The following is a 17,619-nucleotide window of genomic DNA, read 5'->3' on the forward strand; positions in this document are numbered from 1 at the left end:
ATATGGAAAAATATTATTTAGCTTTTTCATAATTTGTATTGATTGCTTTTTTTTCTTTTTTTCTTTCGTTTCCGTCTTATGAACTTTTATTTTTTTTTCTTTTTTCCTTCTTCTCTCTCTGTCTTTCCTTTTTCTTTTTTCTCTCTTTTTTAAGTATTTTTTCTTTTTTTTAATGCTTATATCATATATATATTATTATTAATTATTTTATAAGTTGTAAATGTTGTTTAAGTTTTTTTAAAAAAATTTTTTTTAAATAAGCCTATATTCAGTTCTGGGAAGTTCGGGGAGGGGGGAGGGAGGGGTGGGTTTGGGAGGGATTGGGTGAGGGTTGTTGTTTATTTGTAAAACTTTTAAAAAAATTTAATAAAAAAAAAAAGAATTGGAAAACGTTTTGATGGCACATAAACATTCAAAGCAATCCATAATTCTGAAGGACAAAACGTACTTTGCCTATCGACGTGCCTTGCATATATCCTTAGGAGGCATCATTATGGAAGAGACGATTGCGCCCTCTGCTTCTATTTGGCGGAACTTTTAAAACAGTTTTGCAACACCCGTCCCTCTTATTTGGTGAAAATATCAAGGAAAAAGCTGGTATCAAAACTTTATGAAATGTAACAGCCCGTTATATCAAGCGGCCCTCGAAAACCCAAGAACAGGCAAATTAGTTTTTCCCCAAAACGGTTGTCTCTTTCCAAGATACTCCCACGGCGGTTGGGGCCAGCTTTTCCCCTTTTCAATTCATGGGCGGGAAAAGGAAACAATTGCCGTAATCGGTGTGTTTCTTTCACTTTCACAATTGCCCAGAGGTGGAATTGCTGTTGATTGTGAGCTTTTTGCTCCCCTGCCATCGCTGTCGAGTATCAGTTGAATCTTGAGGTATCATGGCAGGTAAGATCATAGATAGTTTTTCTAAACCCCCTCCCTTTTTTTTCTTAAAACCTTAAATCCTGAAAGCGGGAGTGGCGGTTTTACGTTTCGTTTTCGCTTTTTTTACGCTGCATTTTTTACATTGTAACATGCGAGGAGGAGCTTTCCTTTTCCCACCCAATCTGGGTCTTGCAACGCGCAAAAATACCTTTTCTTCCTAAACCGGATTGCTTTGGCTCCCTTCCTGTGTATAACAAAAAAGATCTGGATTTTACCAAGGCGCTGGCGACAGGATCGTATAGTATGGAATGAGAGCAACTGGAGCTTATTGGGGGGAATCGCAAAGGATGATTAAGGAGCAGGAGTTTTATTGTTTTGAGATTGTTTTATAGTTACTGGTTTTATTGCCGTTGTGAGCCTCCCAGAGTTGCTTAAATTGTCCGGTCATATAAATCTTTTAAGTAAATAAGGCATATAGGAGTAGACAGACACTCTTGTTTCCTCAGATATAGATTAACATAACTGCCTACCTGGCATTCAGTTTGGTTCCAAAGAATTGTCCTCTCTGGACTACAATACAAATCAAGATATGTATACCCAAATTAGCATAGCTTTTACACCCTTTCAGAAAACAAAGGGACACTAATCATTAACAAGCAGTAGGAAAACAAGCGACAAAGTACAGTAGTCCTGGGCATGATCACAACTGAGCCCATCATTTCTGTTACTAAGCAAGGTGAGGTTTGTCCCATTTTACATTTTTTCTTGACATATTTGTTAAAAGTGAATCTCTGCAGTTGTTAAATTAGTAGCAAAGTTGTTAAGTGAATCTGACTTTCCTATTGACTTTGCTCGTTAGAAGGTTGCAAAAGATGGTCACATGATCCCGGGACACTGCAACTGTCATAAATATGAACCAGTTGTCAACATCTGAATGTAAATCACGTGACCATGGAGATGCTGCAATGGTCATAAGTGTGAAAAATGGTTGTAAGTCACTTTTTAGTGCCATCGTAAATTTCAATGGTCACTAAATGAACTGTTGTAAGTCAAGGATATTCACATGATAGAAGATAGCCCTCCCAGAAGGTGTGTTCTTTACTAAAAATATTACAGCTTTCATCCTTCTGTCCCTGATAACTAATTGTTCAAAACTCAAAACAAGGGGAAGTTAACCCTGAATCAGCTGCTGGCCTGGTATGAGTTCCTTGATGCGCCTATTTATATAACTTTCCAGGAATTTTAGGATAAGGATGTAAGTGCCAAGAATGAGAGGCCCAAAAGGAAAACATCTAAGAGCAAAATAAAAGTTTTTCAACAGGATGATGTGTCATGTATAACATCACAATGACTTGTGATGCAGTAATTGGAAGTCAAGACCTTTCCTATTGCCTCTAGTATCTGCATACCAGAAAAAAAGAATTTCCGTACAGTATTTATGAGATGTCTCAGTATGAACATATCTGAAATCAACAATGCAGGGCCTGCAAGCACCAACTTGCCCACTAAATATTTTGGCATTCACAAGGTTCTTAGCTCCATCTGATAGTTTCTTTGGAATAAATAACTAGATGGGTGGGTAGGTGGGTAGATGGACAGACACTAGTGTTTTCAAGAATGCTCTGGGCCCAGTACGTATTCTTAAAAAAATAAAATGAGGAGGGAACTGCAACTCATTGTTTTGTCTGGAAATGAGCCTACATGTTAGGGACTCATCATTTTGCCTTCTAATAAATGATGGTAGTGATTGTCCATTAGTGCAAACTTTTTGCAATTGGGCAAGCCTTCCTCCATGATTTTGTTCATATCTACTGTAGTGAAACCCAGCTTGCTGGCTGAGAGATTCTGGCAGTTGAAGTCCACAAGTCTTAAAGTTGCCAAGATTGGAGACCCCTGATCTAAGGGGTTGTTATTAGATAGAGTCCAGCATCACCTTTTTCGCTTTCTGCAGAATCCCACGTTAATTTTATAATACATAAAATCCAGTCATTGGTCAGACTTAACCATTTGCGGGTTCTCTGGGCAGAAAAGTGAGCTAATTTGAGGTAATATATACTAGTTTATATTTTAATTGCCTGCTCCTATTTATCAGAAAGCTATCTTCCAGACTTATATTGTTTGGGGGTTATAGGAATTATAATTCCAATATTTCTGATTGGAGAAAAGAAAGAGCACACACACACGGACACAAATCTGGTTTACACATCACACTGAATCCAAATGTGATTAATCATGTGTTGTGATTTGCATGGCACACTAAACTAATAAACCATTTTCTGGCATTCTTGTACACATATCTACATTTACAGTGAGAGTAGACACCCAGTATATAAATAGCTACAGTAAGATGTGAATCTAAGAGTCAGCACTACAAATTACAGGTAGTCCTTGGCTACAAATACAATCAGGACCATAATTTCTATCATAAGTCATTGCATTTATAAGTTGAGTCAGGCCTGATTTTTATGGTGGTTGTTAAGCAAATCATGTGGTCATTAAATGAATCCAGCTTCTCCAATGGGCATTTTTTTGCCAGAAATTAGCAAAAAAAAAGGTTGCAAATTACTATCCCTTGACTGCAGGATGCTGCAACCAATTGTAAATGCAAGCAGGTTGCCAATTGCCGAACTGCAACCACATGAGTGCAGTTCAACAATTGTAAATGGGAATGCAGGTCATAAGCCACTTGTTCCAAGGCTGTTGTAACTTTGCATTGACACGAAAAGAATGTAAATGGATCTCAGTAAAATTGTAATTCTTCAAGTCAGTGTGATAAATTTAGAAAAATGCACTTGCTTTCCTTACAGATCAGAGGTTGGAGGAAGTGCGCACAGAGTTTATACAGCGTATTAACAAAGCTATCATCAGCCAGCTCTTGGATGATCTGCTCCGTGAGAGAATCATGGAGGATGAAGAGGTGGAAGAAGTGAATACGAAAAATAAGAGGCAGGACCAAGCAAGAATTTTGATCGATAATGTGAGAAGAAAAGGGCCTGAAGCTAGCCGCCGCTTTATTGTCTTCCTCCAGAACCGAGATGCTTTCTTGGCTGGACAACTGGATCTCCAAAACTTTCCTGCTGGTACTTGTGATCTTAGAGCATATCATCTAGCTTTGGGCCAAAATGACTAGCCTTCCTCTCTAATTTAGTTGCTGTGGCCCAGAACCACGCAAAGGCTGTGTGTTGTGCCCCAAAGTGTTTGGGCTGGTTAGGTTTGTCCACATTGGTGTAATAACTCATTTTGAAAGGAAACTTTATCATAAGATGGTATTTGTTTTTTTAGTAGCACATTCATAAGAACGTTTCTATATACTAAGATATAGGTACATGAAATTTGGGTGCCTTCAAATTTTTAATTAGCTTCATTGTGTCTTATAAAAATTCTCCCTTAATTTTTTTTTGGATTAGGACAGTGATGGCGAACATTTTGGGCTCAGCATGTCAAAAATTCAGAAAAAGCCTAACTTGACTCTGCTGGTGTGTCACGCCCTCCCCATCGGACAAAGGAAAAACAATTCTTAACAAAGTGTTGCTTTGGATAGAGAAATGGGCAGCACATAAATGTAATAAATAAATAAATAAAAACTCACATAATTGTAAATGTTTTTCGATTTGTCTTTGTCTCTTTATCTGCGGTCACATGAAACTTTAGAGAATTGTCTTGTGTGTGGCCTGTTCTGAAAAAAACAGAAAAGCATGTCTCGTTCTTGCACCCTTTTTGGAGGCTCCAGAATCTGCATGAGAACAGAGTCCTCTTGCACGATTTCCAGATGGTCCGGAGGTCATGTGAGAGCATACAACATTGTTGTGCAGTGTCTGGAGCCTCTGAAAATCATGTGAGAATTTTCCATGCTTTTTGGAGGCTGCAGAGGCCACATCAGATTGTGGTGTGCTCTTACACAGCTTCTGGACCCTCTGGAAGTCATGTGAGAGGGCCCTACTCTTACAAGGCCTCTGGAACCTCCAAAAATTGTGTGAGAACATTCTCGTGTTATTTTGTCAATTGCTCATTTCAACTGAGTTGGGCAGCCATATACATTTTCTTAAATGAATAATTTGAAGGGATAGGTCTGAAGTTAGGCTATGAGAATCAGAAAGGTTGGTAGACCTCAGGCTGGGTGTTAAGTTATCTGCTAGGTTTCTCGTTAGCATCTTGAAGGCTTTCTTGGAGACCAGCAATGTGGAGGAAAGGCCAAGATCTTCACAGCTATCCTTTGCCAGCAGCTCTATTCATGTTGCTTAATTTTTTGCATATTTTTTAGATTTGCTATGGCGGTGGAGCCAATGAGCAGAAGGACATGCTCTTTCTCAGGGCCCAGACTTGCTAATTACTAAGTGATTTTAGTTCTCTTGTAGCTAACAAGAAAACAAGTGTCCCTGTGATGTTGTATTACAATTCCCAGTGCCCTTTTGATGGGCTGCTAGGGACTGTAATTCAACAATTTAAAAGGTCCGAAGCTGACCCAAGTGATATTTAATAATTCACTGTGATAAAAAAGCTGAATCTGGTGTTCAACTTTCCTCCCAATAAAAGGTAACATCTCAAAGGAAGAAGTCCAGTTCCTGGAATCTAAAAACGGGGTCAGGCTTTGTCCTCAGAATGTATTTCAGCAAATACAGATTACAGAAGGCACCGAGGTGAGTTGGCAGACCTAGTTAGATCTATCCAAGACTTGGGCTTAAATACTGCATTTCATTGCACTCAGTAGCTGCTGTAAAAGATAGCCACAGATGTGAACTAAAAAATCATCTTTTGTAGCAGGAATTTTGAATATTTCTTAAATTCTCCTCATCCTGGCTTTTGGAAATATTACCTTGTTTTATTTCTAAAGCAGAAAAATGAGTTGGGATTCCTCTATTCTATATCTAACAACAAGTAAAACATGAAACTAAGGGACCTTTAAATATAATGTGACCACAATACCTTCATTAGCTTTAAAAGTAGACAACTCATGGACTCTGTGGCTTCATAGAAGTGCCATGTCCTCTGAATATTTGCGGCTGGTTACATGAAGGGGAAGGAAAGGGAAGTCTTGCCTTCAAATCAGGCTTGTGGGTTTTCTCAAGTTCTTAGCCACCCACTACAGCAAACTGGAAGTCAGACTATTTTGGGTCTGGTTTAACAATTTTATTTTTATGGTTAAGTGAATACATCTTTAGATTCAAATAATCTCTAAACACTAAGTTCTGAGTAATAGCAAAACCATTGTAATTTTCAGCCTTGTTTGTAGATTTTGCAGTACCAATAAGATCATTCAGATGTTACAGAAATAGTTTCCAGGATCCCCCACCACTGACTAAAATTGATAAGAATTGGAAGAGCCCTAAACTAGATGAATGCTTGGCATAACTAAAATTCAGGATGAGAATCACTTTTGTTTCCCCATGCAGATCTATCCTATCAATGATCCCAGGACTCGAACACGCCTGGCTTTGATCATCTGCAATATCAAATTCGATTACTTGAAATTTAGAAAGGGGGCTGAGGTAGACTTGGAACAGATGACACTTCTCCTAGAAGATCTGGGATACAAAGTGGAAATAATGACCAATTTAAACTCACAGGTAAAAAAAAAAAGTTACGTTTATAAAGTAAAATTCAATTTGTTACTCAAGGAAAAAAAATCTAGTGACTTTAAGTGAAAGCTAAACATTCAAGTAATGGAATGGAATAGAATAGAAAAGAATAGAATAGAATTAGAATAATAGAGTTGGAAGGGACCTTGGAGGTCTTGATTTTGCCCTTTAATACGGTATGTGTATTAACTCTAGTTGCCCACAGTCAGTTGGACCTAGCAGCTTCAAAAATGAATAAAGCATGACAATCTTGTTAAACTGCTATCTATACAATAATATTTAGCACAGACGCTGATAATCTAATACCTTGCGGATGTTTTAAATTATAAATCCAACAAGTCTTGATTTATGGCCATGCTGGTTGGAGTTGATGGGACCCTCAACTCTAAAGGACTGTAGGTTACCAAGTTGTTTATATCTAATTTAGTATAAGGAAAAAAATTCATCTGGATTGATAATTGAACTTGCTCTCCTGGATTATCTTTTTCAATTTCAAATGCCAGCATATTGTTTCTTTTTCTTCTCCCATAATTGTTTCTCCAAAAAACAGTTGAGGATGCTAATTTTCCACTGAGGATATTGGCCAGAGTGTTTTCTTTTGGAGGGCATGATGAGGTCAGCCTTCCATTCAGCCATGAAGATAGGCCCTTCCCCGCCCCCCCATCTCCATATTGGAGATTTGTGTGGGTGTTCACAAATCTCACATAATGGAGTTTTGCTGCACAGCCCTCCCATTCAGATCTAGAGAGAGAAAGCTGGGAATTGTTTCTGCATTGAATTTTTCCTAAGCTTGAATAATATTAAAATATAGTGCAATTGCAAGAAGGTATCCCCATTCTTCTCAATTTTAATAATGAGTGCAGAGTTAGCTAGAAACTGCACTTCCACTCCTGACCCACCTTCCCCTTTCTTTGCTTTCAGGAAATAACCACTTGCTTGAAGAATTTTGCAGCTCGGGAAGAACACAAGACTTCAGATGGGATGTTTGTGGTACTCATGTCTCATGGCCATCTGGACAGCCTTTATGGAGTCAATTCAAAAGACAAACACTCTGACATCTTCTCCATCAAAACTATCTTCTCCACCTTCAACAACATAAATTGCCCATCTTTGAGGGGAAAGCCCAAGGTGGTCATTCTTCAAGCATGTCGTGGAGGTAGGTTGCTGAAGTTGAGATCTGGGAGGGGAGAAGGCAGACAAATGTTTGGCAGGAATATATAGCCTCTTGCAGGAACTGTTGGTCTTAACTAGACAAAGCAACCTCTAGACTGGGGTGTCAAATTGCCAGCCTGTGGGCTGGTTTCATCATACTGAAGGCGCACCCACCCATTGCCGGCAATGCAAAAAGAGTCGTACGCCACGTGACGTGGCGAGTTTGACACCCGGGTGGGGAACTATGGTCCTTTTATGACTTCTGGACTTCAACTCCCAGAATTCCTGAGCAGCCATACTGCCTCAGGAATTCTGGGAGTTGAAGTCCACAAGTCATAAAGGGACCCTAGCTCCCCACCTCTGCTCTAGAAGACAAACATCTGCTTTTAGCAAACTGATTTGTAGATATTTACTGCTTATTGTATTTATCTCCACAAGATCTGTTTGAATAATATTCAAGTGTTTTGGGATCATGACTTTTCATAAATGGCAATACAGTAGTTGGGAAAAGCTAATTTTGAACCTTATCTTAAATCTTGGGAGATCACCTCATTGAACTTTGTCAGGAACCAAAGGGTATGCTATATTTTTGTGATGAACATAAAGCCATGTGTGAGTAACCTCTGTTCTGTCAGAGGCTTTTGATAATTGTTGATTCCCCCATTTTTTTCTCCAGAGGAACATGGATATAGGATGGAAACTGAGGAAGACTCAGCTACATCTGCTCCTGCCTCTCTCCAGTCTGATTCATGCACCAAGCAGTTGCAGACTGATGCCGTTCAGAAAATCCATGTGGAGAGTGACTTCATTTGCCTATATTCAACCACCCCTGGTAAGAGACTCTTAAAAGAAAATTGCTAAGTAGGGTCCAAAGCTGGACAGAAATGAGAAGGAAAGGCATTTAGTTGACAAAGCTGTCTGTCAATGCTTGGCAGCCAATCAGTTAAGAAAAACTGATCTGGACGTCTTTTCTAAGTACCAAAAATTCTCTGGCATGCTTGCTGCAAAAGGCCTAATCATTTATTCAGTCATTCATTCATTTATTAGATTTTTAATCCCACTTTTATTTTGTAAGTAACTCACGGCAAAGAACATAGTAATACTCCTTCCTCCTTTTTTTCACCATCACAACAACCCTGTGAGGTAGATAGATTGGGGATTTGACAATACATTCAACCACATCCCATCCAAAGAGATTGGGTCTGCCTAATAAGGTAAGCTACCAGAAATCTGATCAGCACAAACAAAGATGAGTACCATATGTAGTATGAACTAACCCCATTGTATAGTAACTGAACCAAAAGTTATCCAGGCCACCCTGCTAAGTCCCCATAGGCCTTGGGCCTGCTCCCTACCTACTCATACCCATTGTACACTTACCTTTTGAAGGTCTCCAGACCTCGTATTGGGGAAGGAGGGCAGGCCACTCATCCCTGGCTGTATGGCTGCCTCTGGGATGTAGCTGCCATTTTTAGCACACCTACAGCTTAGCACACCCACAATTTATTGTAGACTGAATGACTAGGCCTTTTGCAGCGAGCCTGCCAGAGAATTTCTGATACTTAGAAAAGAGGTCCAGATCAGGTTTTCTTAACTGATTGGTTGCCAATCTTTGACAGACAGCTTTGTCAACTAAATGCCTGTATTACTAAGGAAACAATTCTTATCATTTCTGTCCTGCTTTGGACCACTCCTTAGCAATTTTCTTTTAAGAGCACTCCATTCTACTTCCCTAATGTAATCTGTACAGCACTGAGAAAACCTTTAGAGATCTTCAAAAGATAAATGGATAATGAGAGGTGGAGTGGAGCCCAAGCCCTGCAGGGTCCTGGGGAAAGCCTGTGGTAACCTGGTGAAGGGGGGAAGGAGGCCTGAGGGCTGTAAGCATGATGAGGGGCAGGACGATAGGGTAACTTAGAGGTGGGGGAGGTCTTGGGACTCCGAAGGCAAGTGGGCTGGGGTCTGCATTAGATCTCTCAGAGCCTTCCCACCCCTGAAGCTCTGCTCTTTTAACGACCCACATGTTCATTTAACAACTGCATCAGGGAGTGCAGGGGATGCTAGTTGTTAAGTGAGGCCATCTTGCTTAATGGCCATCATCACTTGCGACTGTAAAGGGCAGGCTCTAGTACTGTCATAGGTCGAAGACTATCTGTATAGGTTTAAAATTTCTTAAGTAGAGAATGAAGTCTGACATCGTGAAGAATAATTGCTTAATCATTGTCTGTTTAGATCATCTATCCTGGAGAGACACTAAAACTGGATCACTCTTCATCACTCAGCTAATAGATACTATCAAGAAACATGCCTGGAATTGCAATTTGGAAGAGGTCTTCCGGAAGGTAGTCTTTCTACACAAGGCTCATGTTTGGAATGAAGTTCTTTTATTAAAGACCTACTTTGGAATTGGAATGACACCTCTCCACAGCCAACTTGCTGCGGCCAACTCACCATGGCCAACTCGCTGCGGGACAATTCAATTTAATTATTTAAAATAATAATAATAAAAATATTTTTTGTCATTCACATTTCATTCTATTTTGTTCCATCATTTCTTTCATATTAGTATAACTTGTCCCACAGTGAGTTGTCCCATGCTAGTTGGCCGTGGTGAGTTAGCCGCAGCAAATTGTCGTAGGCCCCTTTGGAATTAGGAGCCATGCTGGTCCAGTGATTAAAATGCAGTATTGCAGGCTAATTCAGCTCAATGCTGGGAGTTCGATCCTAACCGGCTCAAGGTTGACTCATCCTTCCATCCTTCCAAGGTCAGTAAAATGAGGACCCAGATTGTTGGGGGCAATATGCTGACTCTGTAAACCATTTAGCAAGGACTGTAAAGCAGTGGTTCTCAACCTTTTTAATGCTGCGACCCCCCAACCAGTCGTAAGTCGAGGACTACTCAACCAGTCGTAAGTCGAGGACTACTCAACTGGTGCAGCACCATTTGCAGAATGGGACTTTTGGCGGGCTCAGCAGGGCAGAGACAGCCTGGACAATTCCTATTGGCTTTTGAAAGCCAATAGAATTAGACTCTATTCAAGAGAGTCTATTCTATTGGCTTTCAAAAGCCAATAGAATAAAAGGGAGTAGCACAGCTAAGGAAAAAGGGGGGGGGGAATGGCAGACTGCGTTGTTTGGGGACCCCCGTGAAATGGTCGTTTGACCCCAAATGGGGTCCCGACCCACAGGTTGAGAACCACTGCTGTAAAGCACTATGAAGTGATATATAATAACCAATGCTATTAGTGGCCCTAAATCATATATTTTTAGCTTCTGTTCCTTTTTTCCTGCCATTAGTAATTAAATCTCATGTTCAAAAACTTAGAGTCCATAAAGAAATGGAAGAATGTGGGCAGATTCTGCAAACTTCTATCATTCAACAATTCAGCTGCAAGAATGTTGCATAGATTTATCATGTAAATTGTGTTTGAAGATTTCCTTTTTGTAATTATGGTGAGCATAAAATAAAACAAAATTTGCGGGGGGGGGGGGGGCGGATTTTGATAGGCAAAAAAAGGAACAAAAACCTCTCTCTTTTTTTGCATCAACTCCCTTCTTCCCTCACCTTCAAAAATCTTGGTTTTCAACTCCCATAATTCTAGCCAGCAAGACATCCAATTGGAGGAAAGCTAACAAAGAACTGCTTTCATGTCATCAATTTTAAAATTGGATCTGATCAAAATTATCCATAGTATTCAACTCACTAATGACTAAATAGCTTTAGAAAAACCCAGACAATACCTATTGCTACTCACTACAAATTTAAAAAAATCCTTTGAGAATATAATCCAGGGTACCTTAATTCTGTGATGGTTCTGAACTGTCCTTCAAGCTTTTGCATCCCTTCTTTATCCATAGTCTTTGGATTACAATAGTAAACCTGGCTACATAGCTTCTCTGTCTGGTTTCCCCATCATGAAGGTAGCAAGCTCAAGAAACAAGAACCATGTGGATTTCTTGATAGATCTTTTTTTGTTAGTGGAATAATGTAACAGAATTGTGAAAACCTAATGAAGAATTTCCCCTGTGCAATTTATTTATATCTAATGTAAGAATAGAATAGAATAGAATAGAATAGAATAGAATAGAATAGAATAGAATAGAATAAGTCCTCAACTTACAACAGTTCATTTAGTGATCGTTCAAAGATACAATGGCACTGAAAAAAGTGACTTATGACTGTTTTTCATATTTACAACCGTTGCAGCATCCCCTTGGCCATGTGATCAAAATTCGGATGCTTGACAGCTGGTTCATATTTATGGTGAATGCAGTATTTTGGGGTCATATGATCACCTTTTGCGACTTTCTGATAAGCAAAGCCAATGGGGAAACCAGATTAATTTAACAACGGTGTTACTAATTTAACAATTGCAATGATTCACTTAACAACAGTGGCAAGAAAGATCATAAAATGTGGCAAAACAAACTTAACAAATGTCTCACTTAGCAACATAAATTTTGAGCTCAATTGTGGTCGTAAGTCAAGGACTATCTGTAGAATAGAATAGAATACAATAGAATACAATAGAATACAATACAATACAATACAATACAATACAATACAATACTTTATTTGGCCAAGTGTGAGACACACAAGGAATTTGTCTCCAGTGCATAAGCTCTCAGTGTACATGCAAAACAACAAAGTAATCCAAATAACAAAGTACAGGTAGCCCTTGACTTACTACCACAACTGAGCACACAATTTCTAATGTTAAGTGAGAAGTGAAATTTACTAACATTAGAAATTAAGTGAAATTTCTAATGTTAGGTGAATTTTGCCCCATTTTCTTGCCACAGTTGTTAAGTGAATCATTGCAGTTGATAAATAAGTGACGTGGTTGTTATGTGAATCTGACTTCCCCATTGATTTTGCTTGTCAAATGGTTGCAAAAGGTGATACCATGATTTTGGGACACAGCAACGGTCATAAGTATGAGTCAGTTGCTAAGCCTTTGAATTTTGATCACATGATCATGGGGAATTCTACAAAGATTGTAAGTGTGAAAAATGGTCATATGTCACTTTTTTCAGTGCCAATGTAACCTTGAACAGTCCCTAAACAAACTGTTGTAAGTCAAGGACTACCTGTAATAATAATCACAATAACGATACTAATAAGAGAAGGTAGTGGAACAGATAGTAATACAGCCATACTATATGATTAAATATACTTAAGATGAAGTTATTCTGAGTCTGTTTTTCATGCTTCCCTCCTGTTCAAAAATGTCTTTTGTAACAGACCCATTTCCTACCTTAAGATCTTGCTGCCTCCTCTGTATTTCAAGGACTTAAGCATTCCATCATATCAGCAGAGTCACTGTGTCACAGATAGATAGATAGATAGATAGATAGATAGATAGATAGATAGATAGATAGATAGATAGATAGATAGATAGATAGATAGATAGAACTTGCAGATTCTTCCTTCTAGCCAAAATCCACCAGCCAGGCAGTAAAAGCAAATCTATCAACTGTCCAAGATTCAACATCATAACAAAAGCATTCCATGCAGAAAAGAGTTTAAGAAAAGAGAAAGATAAAAATGGATATTGTAATCACTCCTGATAAACAAGGCAAGCATTTGGACAGCTGGTTATCGTGGCCCATGGGACAAAGACAAGATTTCTGACACTGAATTATCAGATTGATCTATATTCCTGTCTGAATCAGATTAGCTAAATTCAGATTGCTATTTACTTGGAAGCAACACCTGTGTAGACTGCTATTGCTAGAAAGCATTTCGAAAGAGCATCCAATGCCTCTGGACCCACAATTATTATTACTCTCCTGGACTTATGGAGCATGCACAGGAAAACAGGAGTTGGAGTTATAGTTAGTCTAGTGCAGCGGTTCTCAACCTGTGGGTCGCGACCCCATTTGGGGCCGAATGACCATTTCACGGGGGTCGCCAAACAATGCGATCCGCCATTTTTTTTGTCAGCCGGCGCAGGGAGAACCACTGGTCTAATGGAAAGCAACATTACTTGTGTTTTTTTGGGGGGGGGGGGAGAGTCCTAACTCTTGGTCTCCATCAGTCTCTAAGGGTTCCTCTACCTCTTCCTAATCCCTTAAGAATGAATTATGTATTCCTAATTAGTAAAGTCATAAGAGTCTTGCAAGACCTTTTAAGACTAACTTTATGTTAAGGTATAAGATTTTGTGAACTGCAACTCACTTCATTAAGTCCATGAAGTCACTTGATCGATATGGAATTTAAATAGATTGGGATGAGTTGCGGGTAAAAGAAAGGTGTTTATGCAGATAAAAGTTCCATATCGGACAGATTGCAAACACCTATCAACTAATAACTATAATATGCTATACCTTAAGATCGAATCATTAGTCTTAAAAGTTGTCCATTGGTTCTTTCTGATTTTGGCTATTGTAGTCTAATCTGATTCTTCTACAATGTCTAGTTAATAAAGTGAATGTGTATAAGCGGATAAAATATATTACGAGTTACTAATTTTTAGATGGGGCTAGATGACTGATTTGGACATGCACTCACCAGCGTTTGTTTCTGTGCCTTCCATCTTGCAGGTGTTGCAGCACTTTGCAAGCAACCCATGTCAGATGCCCTCAAAGGACAGAACCACCCTGATTAAAAAGTTCTACCTCTTCCCAGGACATTGAAGGCAGGTAAGTGTTTCTTCTTACACCTGTATCACCAGATTTTGGAGTATTTGGGAGCAGTAGCATGAGAGACAACAGCCAGCTGATTTTTCTTGGAGTTCGGGGGTAAATCTGAAGCTCTTTTTTGACAAATCAGGAAATCCCTTCTTCACATCTCACCACTATCATGAACTCACAGTGAGGTCTTCAGTCTCTTTTCTTCTGTGTAATATGGAGAACAATAATCCTTTTTTTTAACAGGAATAATAGGAAATCACAAACCACATGTGGGCTCCCCAACACCCCAAGTAATGTATCTGACAAATCTCTGAATGTGAACAGAACAACATTCTTTTACATTTTTAAGAAAAAGAAATAAAGCATGTGTATGAAATCTTTTCCTAAGTTTTGCACACCTTATGATAATCATTCTGATACCTGCCTCCAAGTCAGTCCTATCCGCTTCTGTGATGACACTGATCATTGTATACTGCATTTCCCAGACACTGGCAACAACCCCTGCCCACATTGGAAAAAGATAGCCTGCCCCCTCTTTATAAGGTATTGAACAATTACAACTGATAGCACATATGAATCACTTTAAACAATTGCCAGCACTCTGCAAAGTACATGTGAGACCCCGTTCACCTACATTGCTATAAGGCAGGCAATATGCTTGATCAGTAAGATCAGTGATAGGAATGAGCTTTGGAATTAGGGCTGGTATACTTAGCCTTTTTCTATGATTACCACTTCTATTTTACACCTACTTGGATCAAGACAAACAATAAACTCTTTAGAAAAATCTAATCATTCACACAAAGCTCTGATTTTATTATAAAACGTGGGCAGAATGATTTGGAGACTACATTATTTGCTCATCCTGCTTCAAAAGTAAACAATTAAGGTAATGTAGTGTAATGAAACTAATGGTAATTCATGTCATACAGGTCCTCGAATTATAACCATAATTGAACCCCACAATTATTATTATAGGTTATGAGGATCATAAAGCAAGTTACCATATGACCAGAGCTTATTTTATTACCTTGTTTGCAGTGCAATGACCTCCACAAACAGAGGTCATTAAGCAAAGTATTGTTCGCTATGGGGCATTTTTACCAGAAACCGGAAGTAAATGCCAGTTTCCAGCAAAAACATCATAAATCATGGTCTTACAGGGATCTGCAAACAACTGTATATGGGGGCTGGTTGCTGAGTGCCCCGCAACATGACTTGGGGGTGGCCCGGATGTTGAAATTTTGAATTTGGGTCATAAGTAGCTTTTTCAGGGTCTAAGTGTTGAGACTACCTGTATACCTGTATGTGTTATACTAACAGACACTACGTATCATCTATATATACTTTAATTTTTTTAATATAGATAACAAATATTGATGTAAAGAATTATGTATAAGGACCTAGACATTCTTTTAAATGTTTAATCACCATGTTAAGTAGCTGAGTTGAATAATTGCATGTTCACAGATGTGGACTTTTGTTATACTTTTTCGGGGGGGGGGCATTATTGTATATTTAATATTTTGTGAGCCACTCAGAGTTATACGAGCAAGATAGGTAGCCTTATACTGTAAATTGTTTAAATAAATAAATAGCTGCTGCTCATTCTTTTTCTTCTCTTTTTCTCAGGTGAAGGAGAAGCTACTGGACCAATAAGCAAATAATTTTCAGATATGTTGAAGAAATATGGATTGACCAAACCTTGTCCTTTCTCCACCTTATTCCTCACTGTAAACTTCCATCAACCCAATTTTGGAATTTTATGTGATTAGTGTGTGTTTCCCACAGCAAAAACTTTAAACTGTGATGCTTAAAATGGAAATAAGTGTCAAAACCTATATGTAATGGTTCATTCACCCCATGAACAATTAATGAAGAAGTTAAAGACTTTTAGTAAAGTATCTGATTTTAAGGTCAACAAACAGAAGACCAAGGTATTGATAAAAAATGAGTATAGAAAATCAAGAGAAATTAAATCCAAACATGACTCTTAAAATTGAAAGGAAAGATAAATATTTAGGAGTAATATTAACCACTCAAAATTGTATGTTAGTTTAGAACAGGGGTGTCAAACCTGCCACATCACGTGACGTGTCGTAACTTATCGCGACTTTTTCTCCCTTGCGGGAGATGGGGTGGGCGCAGCTTCCATGTGATGCATCCAGCCCGTGGGCCAGCAGTTTGACACCCCTGCTTTAGAAAAACTATGGAAAAGTGTGAAATTGTCAGAACCCATTTCCTTTTGGGGGGGGAATCTATTTCATTTCTCTTCATTTCTTTCTGTGGGTTCTGCCATTCTCCTAAGGGGAGGGGGAAAGGTTCTGTGGGATGCTTTTTGCTTTGCTGCAATGTATCCTTTCCTGGTTCTACATATTTGCTCTGTGAACTGTTTCTCCCTTGTTGTCAACCTGGGGTGAGAAAGGAATGTGCCTCCGGCCATCTGTCTTATCTCTCACTGTGGAAGAGAAAGATGCAAAGACCCAATAATGTCTTCACAGGCATGGGAACAAACTCCGTTATCAGCTCCGTTCCCACAGTGGAGCCTGGGGATTGGCTCATTCAAACTGACCGGATGAATTATTGGGGTGGAGTTTGCTTGGGACTCTTTTAACCTGTTGATCTGAGCAGGAAACCCTCAGATCCTGCCTTCTATGCCTGCTATCAGCTTCTCCAATAAAAGTTCCTTTTGGAGTAAAACTGTTCCAAGAGTCCTGCTTTCTTGGGATGAGGTTTTGAAGTGGGTCCTAACCAATGGTGGGATTCAAATTTGTGAACAACTGGTTCTCTGTGTGGATGCTGCTTCTGGAAGTCCATTCTGGGCCTGGGCAACAAAAAATCACCTACCGGTTTTGCCAAAGTGGTGCGAACTGGCTGAATCCCAGCACTGGTCCTGACAGAAATGCAATTTAAAAAGATTTAGTGAAATGGGATAAACTAAAAATATCAGTAATGTGTAAAAGTGTTAGGCAATTGTGCAAAAATGCTTTAAATTAAGAATGTTTTAAGAAATGGAAGTGTTAATAGTTCATTATTTTTATCAATTAGCAAAATGAAAAGTAAATGAAAAATCCAAATCAAAACAATATTTCGTGTGACCACTCTGCCTTCCAAACAGCATCAATTCTTATATTTGTACAAAGTCAGGGTTTTTGTAGGGTTAGACTCAAGTGTATGATTAACCAATTATACCTAGCAAGTGCTAATGATCATCAATTTCGTATGTAGCAACCTACAGTCATTAATTGAAACAGAAACAGTTGTGTAGGAGGCTAAAATGGTACAGAACAGCCAAACTTGGTTACTAAGGTGAGCAGGTGGAAGATGGTTTCATGGCAAAATTGAGCACAGGAACAAGACAAAGTTATTATACTGCATCAGC

At 39.0% G+C, this 17,619-nt stretch overlaps 1 protein-coding gene across 2 annotated transcripts; it reads left to right on the top strand.

Moving 5' to 3' along the window:
- Positions 1–735: 735 nt before the first annotated feature.
- On the top strand, positions 736–16,937 carry LOC120309235 (caspase-1-like). Of its 2 annotated transcripts, none has more exons than XM_039346270.1 (9): positions 736–894; positions 3,681–3,953; positions 5,407–5,510; positions 6,264–6,437; positions 7,371–7,605; positions 8,278–8,433; positions 9,834–9,943; positions 14,148–14,246; positions 15,870–16,937. In XM_039346270.1, the coding sequence occupies exons 1-8, from the start codon at positions 888–890 to the stop codon at positions 14,238–14,240; spliced, it is 1,152 nt and encodes a 383-aa protein (XP_039202204.1). In that variant the 5' UTR covers positions 736–887; the 3' UTR covers positions 14,241–14,246; positions 15,870–16,937. The 2 variants fall into 2 exon arrangements, with proteins under 2 accessions (XP_039202204.1, XP_039202206.1); XM_039346272.1 differs by having other exon boundaries at positions 14,148–14,242.
- The last annotated feature ends 682 nt before the right edge of the window (positions 16,938–17,619 follow it).

Source organism: Crotalus tigris, unplaced genomic scaffold (genome assembly GCF_016545835.1).
Source record: "Crotalus tigris isolate CLP2741 ecotype Arizona unplaced genomic scaffold, ASM1654583v1 scf7180000017987.690289119674:8195010, whole genome shotgun sequence".
Taxonomy (NCBI): Eukaryota; Metazoa; Chordata; class Lepidosauria; order Squamata; family Viperidae; genus Crotalus; species Crotalus tigris.